The sequence below is a fragment of the Equus quagga genome, chromosome 1, assembly GCF_021613505.1.
Source record: "Equus quagga isolate Etosha38 chromosome 1, UCLA_HA_Equagga_1.0, whole genome shotgun sequence".
NCBI lineage: Eukaryota > Metazoa > Chordata > Mammalia > Perissodactyla > Equidae > Equus > Equus quagga.
This window is the reverse complement of record NC_060267.1, coordinates 12,775,597-12,796,552: the sequence shown is the minus strand read 5'-3', so window position 1 is coordinate 12,796,552 and position 20,956 is coordinate 12,775,597. Positions and strand designations below refer to the sequence as shown.

General features: G+C 34.9%; 1 protein-coding gene across 1 annotated transcript; it reads right to left on the bottom strand.

Moving 5' to 3' along the window:
- Nucleotides 1-5,461: 5,461 nt before the first annotated feature.
- Nucleotides 5,462-6,406, bottom strand: LOC124250684 (olfactory receptor 6C1-like). The gene has a single exon (XM_046682794.1). The coding sequence runs from the start codon at nt 6,404-6,406 to the stop codon at nt 5,462-5,464; it is 945 nt and encodes a 314-aa protein (XP_046538750.1).
- Between the last annotated feature and the right edge of the window lie 14,550 nt (nt 6,407-20,956).

The following is a 20,956-nucleotide window of genomic DNA, read 5'->3' as shown; positions in this document are numbered from 1 at the left end:
CTGACTCCTAGTGACTCTGTGGACAACAAAGCAGAACCCTGCCTGGTTTTTGTGCCATCCTCTCCCCTTCAGGCGCTCTATCAGACACTGTTCCACTGCTATTCACAGGGTTTTTGTGGACGTTTTTTTGGGAAGTGGATGGCCAGGTCCTTCTTCCTAGTCTGTCTCATCTGGAAGCTCCCCTGAAATCTGTCCACCACGGGTGACCCTGGTGGTATTTGAAATACGGGCAGCATAAATTTCAGCAACACATAAACATGCACCTGTGGCAGTGTGACAACCAAAAGATGGGTGATGTGGTTCCCTGACTGGGAAATGAACCTGTGCCAGGGAGGTGAGACCTCTGGATCTTAACGACGGGACCACCATCAGTAGAGATAGTGAAACTGATTTTCTGCTTATGAAAATTCAACTCCTTTGCCTTTATTTTTGTATACAAATAGAGATTCTTTTCATGTTTTGTTTCTTAAACTCTTTAACAATAATACATGTATCAATCATTTTATTGATTACCAGGCATTGATTATAAACTTAAATTGTGTCATTTTTTTCCAAACGGACAACAAAAAACCTTATGAGGTGAGTATTATTATTCAGATAAAGAGTTTGAGGCAGAAAAAAGTTTAAGTATCTTGCCTTCACCACATGTGTTGTTGTGAGCAATGTCTTTATTGATTTTCTTAGAGGAAAGAGAGTGAGTTTGTGTCTCACAAAGCACCACTTTTCATTTGAAAAATCCTATGAGACATGTTTCTTCTCCATAATATCTTTTCTCAGACTCCTAGCTGCTAAATTGCCTCTCTTTCTTCCTTGATCACTTTTCTCGTTCTCTTACTTTCTACTTTTATTTTTTGTTCCTAGTTCCTAATAGTTCTCTAGCTTTTCTCCGGGCCTCCTAATAATTCACCCTTTTGAAACTGATTTATTTTTATTACACTCCTGTCCACAAGCTAGTAGGACATCTGCTTTTTGATAACGTGTCAAATTATCTCCAGTGTATTCTGAGGTTGATGAGTGACTACGTTTTAAGCCAATGAAACATACATAGTTCAGCTACCAGGATTCACTCTTCTTAAAGAGTGAAGGAAGAATTTCAATTACAAATAATATTTTGCTTTAACATGCTCAAACTCCAAAAAATAAAATTTATTAAATCAAAGTGGCTAAAGGGTCCAAATATTTTAAGACCTTCTTTGAAAACCTAAATTGAGATCATATTACTGAATAATTCCAGTTCATGTTACCAAATTAATTCCAGTGATATATCATCATCCTTTATAGGTAAGTCCCCCAGCAAGATGTCTGATTGGCCTACCATTTACTGAGGACCATCATTTAATTGAGTTATTATTCTATAAAGTGAGTTTAAAATCTCAGAAGTTATTTTATTGACAGATGATGTTGGACTTCATGTAGTACCAGGTGTAACCCAAATAGTTAAAAGAATATTTTTATAAGATGAACATGGGTTTACATCATTTGGAAATTCCTACCCTTAGAAAGCTCAAAAAGCAAACCTTAATAAGAAGAGTTATTACTGACCTCGTGAAAAGTCAACAAACATAAAATAAAAAAGGGTTATCAACTGGCCTAACATAAAATAAAAGGAGAAAAAGGAACATTAAACAAATACCTTAGAGAATATTCAGTTAATTATTTCCTTGTCAATCAAAATTGTCTAGCTTTGATGAAATACATTTTATTTGAACGTTGTTTTAAAGCTAAGTCAACGTTATGTCCATTATTATATAAATTGTGTTTATGTTGGATAAAATATTTAGTTAATGCTTCTGATTTCTGCAATGCTGGAACCATTCTAAATTATGCAACTTACTGATTTATTCAAAAATATTTATTGAATATGCACTACATGGCAGATGCATATTCTAAATGGAGAGGCTGTGACTTCTTGTAAATGTTCAACCGTCTCTCAGGGGATAGAAGTGAGGGGCAGCTGTGCAGAGTTTGTCAGTTTCTATGATGTGAAGTCTCCCGTGATGGCAGATTTCAAGCTGCCGATATGACTCTACTGAATGCAGCATTGAGGAGAGACACACACAATTGGCTCTTGGGAAGTGATACAGGCAGGCTCCACACACCACTGCTGAGAGCACATCATTTTGTCTACAAAGGGGTGAGGGATGTGAGAGAATATAGACAATAAGCAATGAACTCGATAAGTAAATTATAAGTTAAGTATTTTGTAAAGGAAGGGAAAATTTAAAAACTTGGAAGTGGGAAGCTACTATAATTTTAAAAAGTGTCATTGGATAGGCCTTACTGAGGTGCCATTTGGACAGAGACCTGAAGGAGTTGAGGGTGTTAGCCATGCAGATACCTGGGAGAGCAGAACTTCAGGTTTAAGAAACATTTAGTGTAATTGCACTAAGGCCTTGGCAGGAAAATCATGTTATTTGCACATAAAGATTTGTTTCTTCCTTCCTAATATTTTTAAATATGTTTGGTTTTTGTGCTAGTGCCCTGGATAGACCTTCTAGCAAAGTATTAAATAAAAAGCAGTAGCAGGCATTTTCATCTTGTATTTGATTTTACCAAGGATATTGCTGTGGTTTCAGAAATTAAGCATGATATTTGAGGTAATTTTTTTATTATGCATATTTTCAAACATACGTTAGGATAGAAAACTGGAAAAATAAATTTCATGTACAGATCAAGCAGATTCAATAAATATGAAGACTTTTTCATATTTCCTTTACCTGTCTTTTTTAGTTTTTTTTCTTTTGTTGATGTATTTTAAACCAAAACCTAAGTCTCATGCCTTTTCACTCCTATATATTTTCAGTATGAATTTCTAAACTATATGTTTATTTTCTTGCTTAACCACAGTGCAATTTCCACAGCCAGAAAAATTAACAAAAAATCTTTGGTTATCATTTACAACCTTGCCTATACTCATATGACCCCAATTGTGCCCAAAATATCATTCTACAGTTGACATTCGAATTAGAGCCAAACCAGTGGCATCCAGCATATCTGGTTGTGCTTGCCTATGCAGGTACTGATTTGGTAGATGACCTTTATCAGGTTAATAATGTTCTGTTCTTTCTATTTTACTAAAAGACTTTTTAAAATCATAAATGGCCACTGCATTTTATCAAAGAGCATTTTTCTTTTTGTTTTACTTTTTTTCTCTTTAATTTGTTAATGTGGTAAACTCCACAAATAGATTTTCTAAAGATAAATTGTCTTTGGAATAAAATCATATGTAAAATGAAGTAGTAGGTTTCCTAATTTCTTTTAATATTTTATCTTCTATTTTATGAGTCAAATTGCTGGTTATTTTTCCTTTCTCATATTATCTTTTGATATCAAGAATGATATCAAAGTCCATGAAATGAGTTAGAAATGTTTACCGCTTTTTTCCTCTGGAAATGTTTTATAAGATTATTCTCATTCACATTCATAATAAAAAAGAAAAGTTAGAGTTAAATTTTAAAATCTTACATCTATTATTGAATTTTAGTCAAATTATCTTACATTCAAGGTGAAATAATATGTGGGTCAATGTTTATGGAAAAATCTAAGACAAGTGTGGGCAAACTATGCTTCATGGGCCAAATTTGGCCCATCGTCTATTTTTTTAAAAAGTTTCATGGGAAGATACCCAAGTCCAATCGTTTACACATTGTTTATAGCTGTTTTCATATGACAATGCAAGAGCTGAGTAGTTACATCAGAGACTCTATGGCTGCAAAGTCTAAATTATTACTGTATTGCCCTTTACAGAAAAAGTTTGTTGACCTCTGATTTTGACAATCAAAATGTTCCTACAGATTCCAAACATTTATAAAAACCACTAAGGAGTTGGTATAGAGTTATATAGAAAGCTGAGTCATCCAATAATACCAGCATAAACTTCCTCATATTTTTTGTAATAATGTTACAATTCTTTTGATTCCCAGATCTACAGCAATCTTCACTTTATTGTATATTTTTATTGAGTGATTGAGAACCAGCAATTATCAATCAAATCTAAAGTTCAATATTTTCAAATTTTCCCAATTTAGCTTAGAAATGATAGTTCCAATAAAAAGGAAGGAAACAGTGACTCCATGACCCCCCAGAAACAACTGATCTCCTCGGCGTTAAATTGTGACAACTTTGTTTCTCAGCAAATCATCGAGCTGAGTCTCTCAATTGAGCATAGTACATGAATATTATGAAGAATTTGGCCCAAGTGATTATGATTATAGTCTTTCTTCTCTTTTCAAGAAAAAAGTTAATAAAAATTTAGGATATTTTTGAGTATCCTCCATTCTTATTTCAGCTTTTGACTTCACGGAAAACAAGAAAAAATTTCATGGCCAGAGTTGTCTGATCTTGTATGATCACTGTATAAATTCTAATCAGTAAATTTTCCAATGAAGTCCCACACTCTAATGCATAAATTAGAGTGAATGTGAAAGATTTGTTTCACGAAAAAAAATTCTCAAGTTTACGTATAGTGACTGCTATTACCTTCTTTATTCCTGTCTATATGGCTTGTCACTTAAGTAATTGAATGAATTATATGTGTGAGATATTATATCAAAATAGCCACAAATATGAGAAAGTTATAAAACACTTAGCTATTGGTTATCAAAAAGAGCAGCTTAACATCAAGCATTTATTTAAATATCCCACTGAGCCACAGCAAATTGTAATCAAATTTGGTATCTAGTAATTTTTATTTCTTCATGCTTCTATTAAAAATTGGCATAATCTGTATGGCAATTATAGAGTTCCAAAAAATTGGGGGTTATTTGAAAATTTTCCCTAAGCAAGTATGTATTCATAATTGTTTTTTAAACTAAGTTGTATGGCCCAGAAATATTAAACTGCATAATGAAAAATGATTCTTGATTTCTTAAGAAAATATAATTACGTGATTTTTTTTAGTTGTACTGTTTTTCACATCGTTACTACATGAGCTACAGCATCAAGTAGATAGTGTCCATAATATTCTAATAGGTCTGTCTAAGTATGCTTATAGCAAATTAAAAATAATAGTAAACATGATTTAATATTTCCTGAATTTCTAGAAAAAGTGTTTCCTGGTCAAATCATAAAACACTGTTCTCTCTTGTTCTGTCTCCTTCTTTCTTTAATTTTCTAAGAATTATTGTGAAAAATTAGAATTAAAAAATATCTAGAAGATGGAAATGAGGTCAATCTCATAGTTAGAGGGTAGAAAGACTAGCCAAGGAGGGAAGTGCATGAGAGAAGATTCGAATTTGAACAGAAAAAAGAAAAACTTACCTATCTCTCTACTGGTGTATAGAGAGAGCTCCATATCTGTATCTGTACCTGTATTCAAATATCCTTAGTAAACTGCTGACAATAGAAGTACAAGTAATGCAAAATACCTTCAGAGAGGCTCTGTGAATATTAACAGACTTTTGAAAAGCTCTGTTTTTCATCTATTTGCTTTTGATTGTGCCTCTAATTTATGATAGCACTTTCATTTTTTCATTTGCTTGTGAAAAAGAGTCTTCCTCGCCACGTCCACGAAGGCTCGCTTGACTTGCTGATTCCGTAGGCTGTAAATAAAGGGGTTCAGCATGGGGGCCACTGAGGTGTTGAGCACAGCAACTCCCTTACTCAGAGATACTCTGTCTTTTGCTGATGGATTAATGTACATGAAAATGCAGCTGCCATAAGAGATGGAGATGACAATCATGTGGGAAGAACACGTGGAAAATGCCTTTGTCCTCTGACTAGTAGAAGGAATTCTCAAAATGGTTCTGATGATATATATGTAAGACAGAATTATTAACGCCAAAGTGAACATTAGAGTAAAAACAGCACAAGAAAAACCCATTGTCTCTAGGAATTTTGTGTCTGAACAAGAAAGGTGTAGTAAGGGGAAATAATCACAAGTATAATGGTCTACAACATTGGACTTACAGTAATCGAGCTGTATGAATAGCATGAGTGATGGGAATATGATTAAGAACGAAGCCAGCCAGGAAGCAAAGACAAGGAGTGTGCAGACTCTCCGATTCATGATGGTCATGTAATGCAGAGGTTTGCAGATGGCAATATAACGGTCATAGGACATAGCAGCCAGAAGGTAAAATTCAGTGACTCCCAAGAGAATGAAAAAAAAGAACTGAGCCATGCAATCGTTAAAGGAAATGGATTTATCTCCTGAAATAATGGTGCTCAGGAACTTGGGTGTAGTGACAGTTGTGAATGAAACTTCTAATAAGGAGAAATTTCTGAGGAAGAAATACATGGGGGTCTGGAGGTGGGAATCCAGCAGCGTGAGGGTGATGATGGTCAGGTTCCCAGTGATGCTGAGCACGTAGGAGATGAGCAGAAAGACGAAGATCACCACCTGGAGCTGTGGGTCATCTGACAGTCCCAGGAGGATGAACCCTGTTATTTCTGTGTAGTTTCCCATTTTTTTTCTTTTCTTGTGTAACCTAGAGGAGAAAACACCATGAGAAGGCTTAAAGAAAAGAGGATTATCCATGAGTAGTGCTGGAATTTGTCTCTGGAAGCAAACATATTATACCACACTAATTTAATTTAGATTTTTAAAATAAGTTAATGAAACTAGGTAACATGTTTTAAAGTAAATTTTTACGATATGCCAAGTTCTGTGTTCTACAGAGACTATTTCTTCAGAAAATCCCTATTTTACAGGTTGCAAACAGTCTAAAAAGATTTTTTAAATCTTATCCAAATCGCGTACCCTAAATGGGAAGAACAAAGATTTAAGCCTAGGTTTTTCTGTTCTGTATCATTTTCTTGTCCACATCAGCATTCACTTATTAGAAGCTCTATTTGGTCAATACCTTGAAGTAATCAATGTAACAGCACAGGAAAGCCCTTTATTCTCTTTTCCTGAATAATAATAATAATGATAATAACACATTTTAAAAGGAAGTTAAAAGTTCCCTGAATAAATTCAACCAGTCAATTTTCATATCACTCATTCTGTGTACTGTCATTAAATAGTAAAGTTTTCATTTCAGTGTCATGAGAGAAACTTTTGCAATAGAATATTTAATTTAAAGATATAGGATTGTTGATTTGTAGTATGTAATGCATCATAATACTGTGAAATTTCTCAAGTTTTTTTCTCTGACATGCCTGAGCTCTCTTATCACTCACCTCAGTATTTTCACTCAGTATTTAGCCAAAAATATCACTATGATGATTTGAAGAAACTTCCAGCTGAGATGGATGGCAGCCATTGCTGCTGGGAAAGCATACGAGATTCACAAGAAAATGAACACTTTCCTTTGCTCTTCCTCAGAGACTGGAGTGAACAGGCTGAAGAGAACTTACAAGAAAAACAGACATTACAATGACATATTCTGTAAGCAAATTAATGGCAATTCAAGTACATGATAGATATTTACAAACATAAATGTCATTGTTCTCACTGAACAATCCTCTGTAATTAAAGGCTGGGCATGGCTCTGATCTTTAAGCCATTTCTGTGATGGTTTAGGTAGAATAGTGAATAATATATCCAAACTGTAAGACACCATTTCAGGTTAACTTCTTAACTACTCATCTACATTTTTTTTCCTAGTCACATATAACTTATGGTAACAAGCTCCATATTCCTTTCTCCCCCTATCTTTTTAATGAATTCTGATTTTATTGAATATCTCACTGTTGAATCAAGCTTGTGGCTCATTGAAAGTGAAAGTTAATCTATTCAATAAACAAATACTTGCCATTGCATCAAGTGAAATAACTGGAAACGGTGAATTTTAAGGATGGTCTTGTTGAGAAAAGAACAATAGTATTCCCCTAATTGTCCAATATAAGGAAGTAAAAATATTTAAAGGCCTATTAAAGGGTTAAGAAATTGTTTTTCCTTATTTTTTTAAATGAATTATGAGAAGTAGGTGAGACGCTCCTAAATTCCACACTATAACTGGAAACTTGTTTTACCATCCTGCATCCTACATGTATGCTAAATTCTCTCTTCTTAAGTTAAAGTTCCTAGGAAGTCCTAGGTAAAGCTGGGAACACATGCATCCCTGAAGCAGTCTGCACCCTCAACATTACTACACCATTTTCTCATTCTCTATCTTTGTCTCTCACTTGACCATTTTTTCTTCCTGGTAGGTCTATATGCTAGGTTAATTTGTCAGAGAAGAGAACCGAATATTGGTTTAATTTGATATCTTGAGTAATAATTTGGCTTTATAATAACCCCTAATTTTTTTTCTGGGGTGATTCATTCCATTCCCAACTGTATTTGCTGACATCTAATATCATGTAAGAACTTCATCATGACTGAATGCAAAAAATCTCATGAGAACCAACTTAGGGTTTTTTTAGATTATTGCATTAGGACTGCCTTAGAATATTCCTAAAATTAGTTCAGAATTCCATTTCCCTGAGTCCTCTGAAAGAAAAATGAAGTTGCTTTTTTTTCCTAATGGAAAGGGAAGTCAGATCAAGTCAGATCAAAGCACCAACCAGCATGAATAGGAATAATGAAGGAAAACAAGAATCACATAAATCACTCTCAAAATCTACAGGTTTTTATAGAGATCTTCTATTTATACCCTGATCGTCTCAGCTTGTTAACTCGTATCCATATTTGAAGATAATTTTTAAGTTAAAAAAGAAAAGGAATCCTTATAGAAAGTATGGCATCAGGACTTAATATGAATTTACAATGTGCGGGATTATTGGGGCAAACTTTAGGCTTTGCATTTAAAGAGAAATGGACTAAGACTGCAACTTTCTCTGAATTTTAGGGTATTTCATTTTAAAAATGAAAATAATATTTCATGGAATTATTCTCAGGACTAATTTAAAGATTTTATTTTTCCTTTTTCTCCCCAAAGCCCCCCGGTACATAGTTGCATATTTTTAGTTGTGGGTCCTTCTAGTCGTTGCATGTGGGACGCCGCCTCAGCGTGGACTGATGAGCAGTGCCATGTCCGCATCCAGGACCTGAACTAGCGAAACCCTGGGCCGCTGAAGCAGAGCGCTCAAACTTAACCACTCAGCCATGGGACCAGCCCCACTGAGGACTAATTGAAATAAAAAGTAAAATTAATTCATACAAAAATTTTATAGTATGTACTCCCAGAGAGTGGATACTGCTAGTTTTATTATTCCTAAAAATAAAACTAGTTATCACATTTGAGGAAGATAGTTCCATTATAAAATAATAATAATAATCATTTTTGAAGGAACTCATTTGAGAGTCAATACTAAGGCTCTATGTATTTATCTCATTTACTCATTACAATAACCCTACCTTGAGTTTGAAGAAACTGACACTGAGAGAGGTTAAATAAAATAAACAAGCTCATTCAGCTAGTTAACGGTAGAATTGGAATTCTAAACTCTTTCTGTCTGAAACTGAAGCATGTGCTACTTATTAAACCTATCTTCAATGAGGAAGACCAAACTCAGAGGCAATAATTTTCTGAAAATTAATAAAGAAATAAATTGTTATGACAAATGAGAAATGTAAACATGCTCATCTTTCATAGTCCTTGATACTTACAGAAAAAGTTAGTACCTCCAAATTATTCCACTCAATCTGATGGAAAGCTGAGCTAAGAATTAAGGACTCACTGCTAAGAAAAGAAAATTTTTCATGGGCTTTAACTTTATAATCTTACCTCTATTTGTCATACAAATGCACTGCCTCTGCTGGTTGAAATTATTTAAAAAATACATGGACAACTATTTGTTAGGTTAAGAAATCTAGCATTTCTAAGGGCCAGCCCAGTGGTGCAGTGGTTAAGTTTACACACTCTGCTTCAGCAGCCTGGGGTTCACTGGTTCGGATTCTGGGTGCAGACCTACACACTGCTAATCAAGCCATGCTGGGGCAGGCGTCCCACACATAAAGTAGAGAAAGATGGGCATGGATGTTAGCTCAGGGCCAATCTTCCTCAAGCAAAAAAAAAAAGAAATCCTGCATTTCTAAAAATCACTCTCAATACTTTTGGAATTATTTTATTTCTATAGTTAATATTCTTTGATATATTTTCCATTGTAGCCTTGGGAGCAAAAATAGTGAAGAGAAGCTGGATATGGAGTTACTTTGGGCCTTTCTGAACATGGTTTCTATATGAATTTTAACCTGCATAAGCCACATGCTGTTTTATCTGCAAGATATGCCCAAGGCTCCTGGGAAATGCTCCAGTGAAGAAAATGTGCCAACAAAGGCCAAGAGGAAAGTACACTAAGGATTATAAAAATGTTATCCACATTTATACCAATATTAGAACAGGAAACTTGGGGAACAATGTCCAGAGAGATAGAAAGGGCATAAGAAGTAGGCCAGAAGCATATGGAGTATTTTGCATGCTATCTGAATGAGAAAATATCTAGATGTGCAAAGGTTTTGGGAGAGGTTTCTTGAGTTCCTAAATGAGGATTTCTCTGAAGAATAAACTTTTTTTCTTCCTGAGTAAAAAACTGGGTAAACTTAATCTTATATGTAAGCATTCTATTTTCTTTCCTCATATAATAAAATGTATCCATAAAAGAGGCTCTCTAGGCTATTAAGTATCAAATAAGTTACTAAAAAATACTAAACAGAGAGCAATAAAAAAGAAGAATGAGATAGAATTTATTGCCGGAAATGAAATACCCAACTCCAGTGTCCTCTAGTCTTCCATGTGAAAGAAGAGAATTATGCAAATCCAGCCCACTCTAGCCATCCTCTCCCACCTAAACAAGGAGAAAAAAATTTGAAGTCCAGAGGCGTAGGCTCACTCAAAGACTGAGGCCTTACCGTAGGACTATAGAATTCTTTCCCTCACCCCACACCTCACCAATACGTTTCTAAGGGCCTACTTACATCAGTTCCTTTTACACAGTACATCATGTCTGTTTGTCAACAAAAAATTACAAGGCATATCAAAAAGCAAAAGACACAAGTGGAAGATACAGAGAAAGATTCAGAACGAGATACGGTAAGAATGTCAGAATTATCAGACCAGGAATTTAAAACAACTATGATTAATGTAATAAGGGCTCTAAGAATAAGTAGACAGAATGTAAGAACAGATGGGCAAGGGAAGCCAAGAGTTGGAATTCCAAAGAAATAACCAAATAGAAGTGCAAGAGATAAAAAACACTGTCAGAGAAATGAAGAATGCCTTTGATGATCTTGTTAGTAGACTGGACATGATGGAGGCAAGAATCTCTAGCTACAGAATATTTCAATAGAACCCTCAAAAACAAAAAGTGAAGAGTAAGACTGAAAAACAGAATGGAATATCTAAGGACTGTGGGACAACTACAAAAGATGTATCATATATGTAATGGAAATAACAGAAGAAGAAGAAAGAGAGAAAGTAACAAAAGAAATATCTGAAACAAAAATGACTGAGGATTTCTCCAAATTAATGTCAGATCCAAATCATAGATTCAAGAATCTCAGAAACACCAAGGACGAGAAATGCTACAAAAACCCTACTCTTAGGCATATCATTTTCAAAGAAGAGAAAATCAAAGATAAAGAAGAAATCATGAAGGAAACCAGAGCAAAAAACACCTTACCTATAGCAGAAGATAAGAATGACATCCAACTTCTCCTCAGAAACAATGCAAGAAAGAAGGGAGAAGAGTGAAATATTTACAGTGTTGAGGGAAAAAAAGCCACCAACACAGAATTCTGGACCTGTGAAATTATCCTTCAAAATTGCAGGAGAAATAGGGGCCAGCCCTGTGACCTAGTGGTTAAGTTCGGCACGCTCTGCTCAGCGGCCCAGCTTCGGGGTCCCAGGTGCACACCTACACCACTCATCAGCGGCCATGTTATGGCCACGACCCATATACAAAATGGAGGCAGACTGACACAGATGTTAGCTCAGGGCAGATCTTCCTCTGAAAAATAAAAGTGAAGGATAAATAAAGAATTTCTCAGAAAAAACAAAATTTAAGGGAATTTCTTGTCAGTACACCTGGCTTGAAGGAAATGTTAAAAGAAGTTCTTCAGAGAGAAGGAAAATAACGTACATTGAAAACTACATAAAGTAAGGAAGAGCATTGAAAAAAGAATAAGTAAAGGTAAAATAAAAATACCTATTTTTTAATTGATATAATTGGTAACGGGTTTCTCAAAATAATAATGCCAACAATGTATTTGATTGTGTATGCTTATGTATATATCATATATATGTATGTTTATATATAAATCATAAATTGTAAGATGGAAAGGAGGAATTAGGATTATTTTGTTATTATAAGGTATTCACACTACCTATGAAGTGGTAAAGTGGTATTTGAAAATGGATTTAGATTACTGTAAATGTATACTGCAAACTCTATGGCAACCACTAAAAAAAGTTTTAAAAAAAGTATAACCAACATGCTAAGAAAAGAGAGAAAATGGAATCATATAAAATGCTCAAATGAACAACAAAATGCAAAAAAAAGCAGAAAGAAAAAATAGGAAAAAAGAACAAGGACAAAAATAGAAAGCAGTAATGAATAGGAAAGATCGTAATCCAACTATATCAATAATAATTTGAATATCAATAGTCCAAATGAACCAATGAAAAGTCAGAGATTGTCAAAGCAGGTTAAAAAATAAAATCCAATTACATAGTGTCTCTAGGAAACCCATCTTACATATGAAGACACATATAGATCAAAAGTAAATGGATCAAGAAAAATATATCATGCTAACACTAATCAAAAGGAAGCCAGATTAGCTATATTAATTTCAGACAGAGCAGACATCTAAGCAAGGAAAGTTAGCAGAAACAAAGAAGTACATTATGTAATGATAAAGGGGTTAATTCTCCAGGAAGACAAAAAAGTTTATAATGTGTATGCACCTAACAACAGATAATCAAACTATGTGAGGCATAAACTAATAAAATTGCAAAAAAGAAATAGATGATTACACTATCATAATTGGAGACTCCAACACCCCTTTATGAGAGATGAACATATCTAACGGGTAGAAAATCAGTAAGGACATAGATGAACTCAACAATACCATCAATCAACTGAATAAAATTGACATCTAGAGACCACTTAACCTAACAACAGAAGAATACACAATCTTCCCAACCTCACAAGGAACATTTACCAAGAGAGACCACATTTTGGGTCTCAAATACTTGTTAACAAATTTAAAAGTATAGAAATCATACAATATCTGTTTTCAGACCACAGTGGAATTAAACTAGAAATCAATAACAAAAAGATAACTGGACAATCCCAAAATATGCGGCAATTAAACCACATGTTTCTAGACATGTTGGACAAAGGAGAAACATCACAATAAACTTAAAAATATTTTGAATTACATGAAAATGAAAATACAACTTATGAAAATTTGTGGAATACAGCAAAAGCAGTGCTCAAAGAGAAATTTATAGCATTGAATGCATATATTAGAAAGGAAGAAGGATCTAAAGTCATTAATCTAAATTACCACCTTAGAAAACTAGAAAAGGAACAAATTAAATCCAAGGTAAGCAAAAGAAAAGAAAGAAAAACTAGAGAAGAAATCAACAGAGAAAAGTCAATGAAAACAAAAGCTAGTTCTTTAAAAAGATTAAGAAAATTGATCAACCTCTAGCCAGGCTAAGGAAAGAGAGAAGGACACAAATTACTAATATCAGAAATGAAAGGGGCCGGCCCGGTGGCACAGTGGTTAAGTTTGCATGTTCCACTTCAGTGGCGTGGGGATTGCCAGTTTGGATCCAGGGTGCGGACATGGCACCACTTGGCAAACCATGCCATGGCAGGTGCCCCACATATAAAGTAGAGGAAGATGGGCATGGATGTTAGCTCAGGGCCAGTCTTCCTCAGCAAAAAGAGAAGGGTTGGCAGCAGATGTTAGCTCAGGGCTAGTCTTCCTCAAAAAAAAAAAGAAAAAAGAAATGAAAACTAGACATCATGACAGATCCTATTGACACTAAAATGATAATAAAGGAATACTATGACAACTCAATGCCCACAAACTTGAGAACCTCAATGAAATGGACCAATTTCTTGAAAGGCACACTTTGCCAAAATTCACACAAGAATGAATAAACAATCTGAATAGGCCTTTAACTATTAAATAAATTGAAAAAATAATTAAAAGCCTTTTAAAACAGGAGCACCAGGTTCAGATAGGCTACCTGGAGAATATTATTGAACTTTAAGGAAGAAATTATGCTAATTCTCTACCATCTCTTTCAGAGGATATAAGGAAAGGGAATACTTCCTAACATAATACTTTTATGAGCCCAGCATTGCCCTAATACCAAAACCAGACAAAAACATTACAAGAAAAGAAAATTACAGACCAATATCTCTCATGAAGGTAGATGGAAAAATCCTCAACAAAATCTTTGTGAAGATATAAAAATAATTGTAGGGGCCAGCCTGATGACACAGTGGTTAAGTTTGTGCTCTCTGCTTCAGCAGCCTGAAGTTCTCAGGTTTGGCTCCTGGGCACAGAGCTAAACACTGCTCACCAAGCCATGCTGTGGCAGCATCCCACATACAAAATAGAGGAAGACTGGCACAAATGTTAGCTCAGGGCAATCTTCCTCAAGCAAAAGGAGGAAGATTGGCAACAGATGTTAGCTCAGGGTCAGTCTTTCTCACCAAAAAAGAAATTGTAGTAATTATATGTTATGACCACATGGGATTTACCTCAGGTATGCAAGCCTGGTTCAATATTTGAAAATCAATTATTGTAATCTATCAGATCAATGGATTAAACAAGAAAAATCATGTGATCATATCAATAGGGTTTAGAAAAACACTTTTGCGAAATCCAATACCCCGTCATGATAATAACTCTTAGTAAACCAGGAATGTAGAGGAACTTGATAAAGCTTACATCATCCTTATTGATGAGAAATTCAAAGCTATGCCAGTAAGATCAGATAGTAGGTAAGTATATTCCCCCTCACCACTCCTTTTCAACCCCATACTGGCAGGCCTTGCAAATGAAATAAGGCAAGAAAAGGAAACAAAAGGTACAGAAGTTTGGAAGGAAGAAGCAAAACTGTTACTTTTCACATATAACATGATCATCTGTGTAGAAAATCCAAATAAGCAACAAAACGACTCCTGGAATGAATAAGCATTTACAGCAAAGTTGCAGGATACAGGCTTAATATACAAAAGTCAATCACTTTCCTATGTACCAGCAATGAACAAGTGGAATTTGAAATTAAAAACACAAGACCATTTACATTAGCATCCAAAAAAACGTATACCTAACAAAATGTGTATGAGACCTCTGGGAGAAAAACTACAAACTCTGAGGAAAAATTCAAAGAACTAAATAAATGGAGAGATATTCCCTGTTCATGGATAGGAAGACTCAGTATTGTCGAGTTATCTGTTCTTCCCAATACAATCTATAGATTCAATGCAATCCCAATCAAAATCCCATCAAGTTATTTTGTGGATATTGACAAACTGATTCTAAAGTTTGTATGGAGACACAAAAGACTCAGAATAACCAACACAATATTGAAGAAGAACAAAGTTGGAGGACTGACACTCCTCAGATTCAAGACTTACTATCAACCTACAGTAATCAAGATAGTGTGTTACTACCTTGACAAATAGGTCAATGGAACAGAATAGAGTCCAGAAATAGATCTCCATAAATATAGTCAATTGACCTTTGACAAAGGAGGAAAGGCAATACAATGGAGCAAAGATAGTCTTTCCAACAAATGATGTTGGAACAATGGGACATCCACATGCAAAAAAGAAATGAATCTAAACACAGATCTTATATTCTTCACAAAAATTAACTCAAAATGAATCACATACCTAAATGTGAAATGCAAAACTATAAAACTCCTCGAAGATAACACAGAAGAAAACCTAGATGAACTTAGGTATGGCAATGACTTTTCAGATACAACAACAAAGGCATGATTCCTGGAAGAAATAATTGATAAACTGAACTTCTTTAAAATTAAAACTTCTTCTGTATGAAAGACAATGACAAGAGAAGTAGAAGAAAAGGCACCGTCTGGGAGAAATATTTGCAAAAGAAACATCTGAAGGAAGACTGGTATCCAAAATATGCAAAGAACTCTTAAAACTTGGCAATAAGAAAACAAACAAGCTGATTAACAAAAGGGCAAAAGATCCTAACAGACACTTCCTCAAAGAAGATATACAGATGGCAAATAATCATATGCAAAAATGTCCTGCATCATAAGTCATTCGGGAAATGCAAACTAAAACAACAACGAGAGAGTGCTGCACACCTATGAGAATGGCCAAAATCGGGAACACTGACAACATCAAATGCTGGCAAGAATGTGGAGCAACAGAAACTCTCTTTGATTACCAATGGGAATGCAACGTGGGAAGGCAGTTTGGTGATTTCTCCCAAAAAGAAACTTACTCTTACTGTACAAACCAGCAATCACACTCCTTGGTATTCACTCAAAACTGTTAAAAAACTTATATCCTCACAAAAACAGAGAAACTGTTATTCTTACCTTTACGAATGCTTCTTTTCTCATTCTGTGCTCTACCAGTGTGCTATATCCTCTCTCTTGTATTTAGGAGCTCTTCTGAAGGTATATATACACAATGGAATACTACTCAGCCATAAGAAATGATGAAATCTGGCCATTTGTGACAACAAGGATGGACCTTGAGTGTACTATGTTAAGTGAAATAAGTCAGAGGAAGAAAGTCAAATACCATATGATCTCACTCATAAGTAGAAGATAAAAACAATGACAAACAAACTCATAGAAACACCAACTGGATTGGTGGTTACCAGAGGGGAAGGGAGGAGGGAGAAAGGCAAAAGGGATGATTAGGCATATGTGTGTGGTGGTGGATTGTAATTAGTCTTTGGGTGGTGAACATGATGTAATCTACACAGAAATTGAAATATATGACAATGTACACCTGAAATTTATATAATGTTATAGACAAATGTTACTGCAATAAAAAAAGAAAAGCATTATCTTCTCTAATCCTATTGATTTATCAATTTTTTGTTAATTTATTTCTTAGTGCCCTTCTATTTAATATGTTTTATCAATTTTTATCATTCTTCATTTCGGCGCTTCAATTGTCCTAATATTGTCAGTGGGAGCTCTTTCTAAGTGAATCCTATATCATTTGACATGTTGCTACATTTTTTTGCGCCTTTCTTTTTTGGAACAAGACACTCCAGTCCATCTTGTTCTTTCAATGTTGAGTCCTGGAATCAACCATTTCTCCAGCTCTCAGAGATTACTTTTAGCAAAAAATGGTACTTAGATTCCAAAATCTGTACGCTTTATGGGCTCCTTGCTATTGGGTTATCATTATTCCTTGGAATTTTCATGTAACAGAGAAAGGAAATACATTTTAACATTGTATACAAAGGTAAATTCACATTGACATTTCTTATTCCAGTGTGATAACACAGAATTTTTCCACTTCTTCTCTTGTACCACATTTGGATGTCTTCCCCCACAGTGAGAAACCTGGCTCCAACAACAATTACTCAGTTCTACAACACACACAAAATAGTTTCTGAATTATTTACTCCTAATATTATAACAACAAGCCTACTATAAAGTCCAAATATTTTTGCAGTTTTTGGCCAGTTGTCAAAATGTTATCTTGAAAAATTACTTGTTTCAGTTCTTTGTTCTCATCCCTACATGGTTATTGATTTGTTTTAGAATTACGTTCACTTGTGAGTATACAATTTTAGGGTTTTTTCCCATTCTTCCTCATTTAATTTTATCTTTCAGATATGTGAAGTGGTGAAAATAACTCAAAAGTTAAAACTATAAAAATAGGTAAACTCAGAAATGTATCACTTACATTTTTTACTCCATCGATCTCTCCTTTCATGCCTGAGTACGTTTTAATTATAGAAGCTTTATGTTGTATTTTAATATCAGTATGGTTAGTCCTCTCATATTGCTCTTTTTTGGTCAAAATTTCCTAATTGTTATTGAATATTTGTTTTTCCATAAGAAATTTCGTATTGGTTTTAGTATAAGTCCTCTTCCACTTGGGCCAAATGACCAAGAAGTTCTAATGCTATTTGAAGTGTCAGTGACAAATAGGGATGCTATATGGCACTTCTGCTTCACCACAAGTGGAAATTCGTAACAAACTGTGATTATGGAGCAGCCTATTGCACATTTAAATTCTCCTTTTGAACAACACTTTCTGGCTTGCTACTGGGTCCAAGTAGAGACTAAAAAACAAACCACAGGATTTCAATTGACCATTAGACTTGAGCTTTCCATAATGAACTGAGTGTTGTAGGACCCTCCGAGCTATAATGCTGGTCATTCATGACAGAAATCCATCATCAAAAGAAAATAGTGCTGGTGGGCCAGCCCGGTGGTGCAGCAGTTAAGTTCGCAGGTTCCACTTCTCGGCAGCCTGGGGTTCACCGGTTTGGATCCCAGAGCGGACATGGCACCCCGCTTTGCAGGCCATGCTATGGTAGGTGTCCCATGTGTAAAGTAGAGGAAGATGGGCATGGATGTTAGCTCAGGGCCAGTCTTTCTCAGCAAAAAGAGGAAGATTGGTAGTAGTTAGCTCAGGGCTAATCTTCCTCAAAAAAAAAAAGACGACAGTGCTTAGGAAAGCAGACTCAAATAGGTCCAGAGGCACAAGTAAGGCATAGGAACAAATGTTTTAGAATTCTTCAAAACAAATTTCAAAAAATTCTCTTCCTCTGTCCATATGTATGGCCTCATTGAGAGTACCTAATAACTAGGTGCTTTGATCAAGGAATAAAAATATGTACTTAGTCTTACAGATATTCTGCATAACAGACTAGCATCCACTCAAAAGTGAATGATTGATAGATAAAATATATGCCCTGTAAACAATATATTTTTTTAATGCTGATATAGCTATATCAATATTAGTCAATGTAGACATTATGGAATAAAGTGTACTTCCAATAGGAAAGAATTAGTAGTTTTTCATGATTAAAAAAAGTTAAATTCACCAAGAAGATATAACAATTCTAAATTTGTGTCTGAATAAAAATACAATATTACTATTTTAAAAAATAAAAAATTGACATAACTACAAAGAGAAAGAAACAACTCCACAGCTATTCTGGGAGATTTAAATAACTCAGCAATGATACAAATAGTAAAAGTGTAGAAGATTTAAATTATGTGAATAATGGACTCAATCCAGTCGACTTAAATAGAACACTGCACTCAACTACCACTACACATAATTTTCAAATGTTTTAATGTTTTACAGAACCTTTTTAGAAATGTTTTGAAATACTTAAAAACTCTGACCATAATCTAGGCCATAAAGTAAGATTCAACTAATTTAGAAGGATTTAATTCAAAGAAAGGATGTTTTATGACACTATAAAGAGTTTTTGAAAATTTTATGCTCTAGAGGATCCATTTAAAGCAAACGGAGGCCAATACAGCTCAGTGGCCTCTCCTTCATGGGAGAAGAGAAGAATGGAGCAGGAGTACAGTGTTTGGGCTTTTCAGGGGCTGCCCAAGGACTGGTGTCTGTCTAGTCCATCTTGAAGTTTTTGTGGGACCTGACATACTCTAGATGCCTGGGCTCTGGTGAGAACAATAAAGAGCTGAATGGCATGCTCTTGGTTCAAGGACCTGAGTTACAGCAGACAGAAACAGGAGAAACAAGAGGTTATGAGCTCCATCTAAAAAAAGAACAAAATTTTCTAATTAAGAATCTCTAAACATAAGTCTGAGAAGACATATCCTCAGAAAAATTTTGAGAGGTCCCCAGTGTTAAGCAGCTCTGGCTGTTACGTCAAGCAGACATCTGACAATAGTTTATTCTAGATTAAAAAACACTGCAAATACTGGAAACCTATGTAGCTAACCTTGTCATTTGCAATTAGTGACGGCTGTGGTTCGTCTTTTCCATTTCTTTTAAGTTGCATGTATTTTTCTGTATTTACTGCATTCTGGATGACCCCTCCAGCATAATGTTGAAGCAAAGCGGTGGGAGTGGGCATCCTTATCAGTCACCTCCTTTCATAGAATATGCTTGTAACATATCTAATTAAGTGTAATATTTGTAACAGGACCTTTTAAACCAACTTTTTTTAACAAATATTTTTAAACTTTAACTAGAATGAATAATACAATAAATTCTTAAATACTTACCATCCGTATTCATCAATTATCAGCACTTTACCTAACTTACTTCACCTGTTTTTTTTTTTCTTTGCTAAAATATCTTGAACCAAATCTAAGGCAGCATGCTACTTGAGTATAAATAACTCTGGAACTATAGAAGCTTTCAAATTGGATCTTGAAAGATGAGTAAGAATGGGAAATCTTAGGTGTAAAGGCATAGAAAAATAGAATTTCTAGAATGTGTTAAAAGATGTGTAGCTGACAATAGATTCTAAGTTAAAGCAGGAGAAGGAATAGATGGTGAGAGAGTAATAGATAAAAATGGATTAAGGCTGAACTTCAGGAGTGTCAATATGGCTGGCATGAGTCCAGAGAAACAAAGGCAAAGTCACAATCAAGAGAGAGAGCAGAATCAGTTACATAATAAGAGAAGATTTAAAAACTGGGAATGAGACCACAGATATTTGAAAAGCCAAATAAGGATATTACTGAAAGAAGTACCAAGGACTTGGGTGACAGAAATTAGTGTAACTATGTCAGAAAAGGGTAGTGTTAGAGTTGGCCTTGGTAGAAATGATTGTCCAGAAGAATCGCTATCAGAGTTTCCAACCTGTTTGTATGACTCCATAGGTTACACTGTGTATGTTAGAGAGCCTGGCTATATTTTGCAAGGCCACTTGTAAAATAAATAGTCCATGGTTTGTTTTATTAATTGCCCTCAACAATTTTCAAAATGCGTCAGTATCAGCCTCTGAGGATTTCCCACTTGGCCTGGGTTAGAAGGGTGAGGTAAGGGCGTGCTCTATTTCTCAGGAAGTTAGAGAAAGTCCCCTTGATGGGGAAACAGTAAAATGAGCTGGCAGTCCTATAACTAATTTGCTTTCACCCTTAAGACTTATATCAGA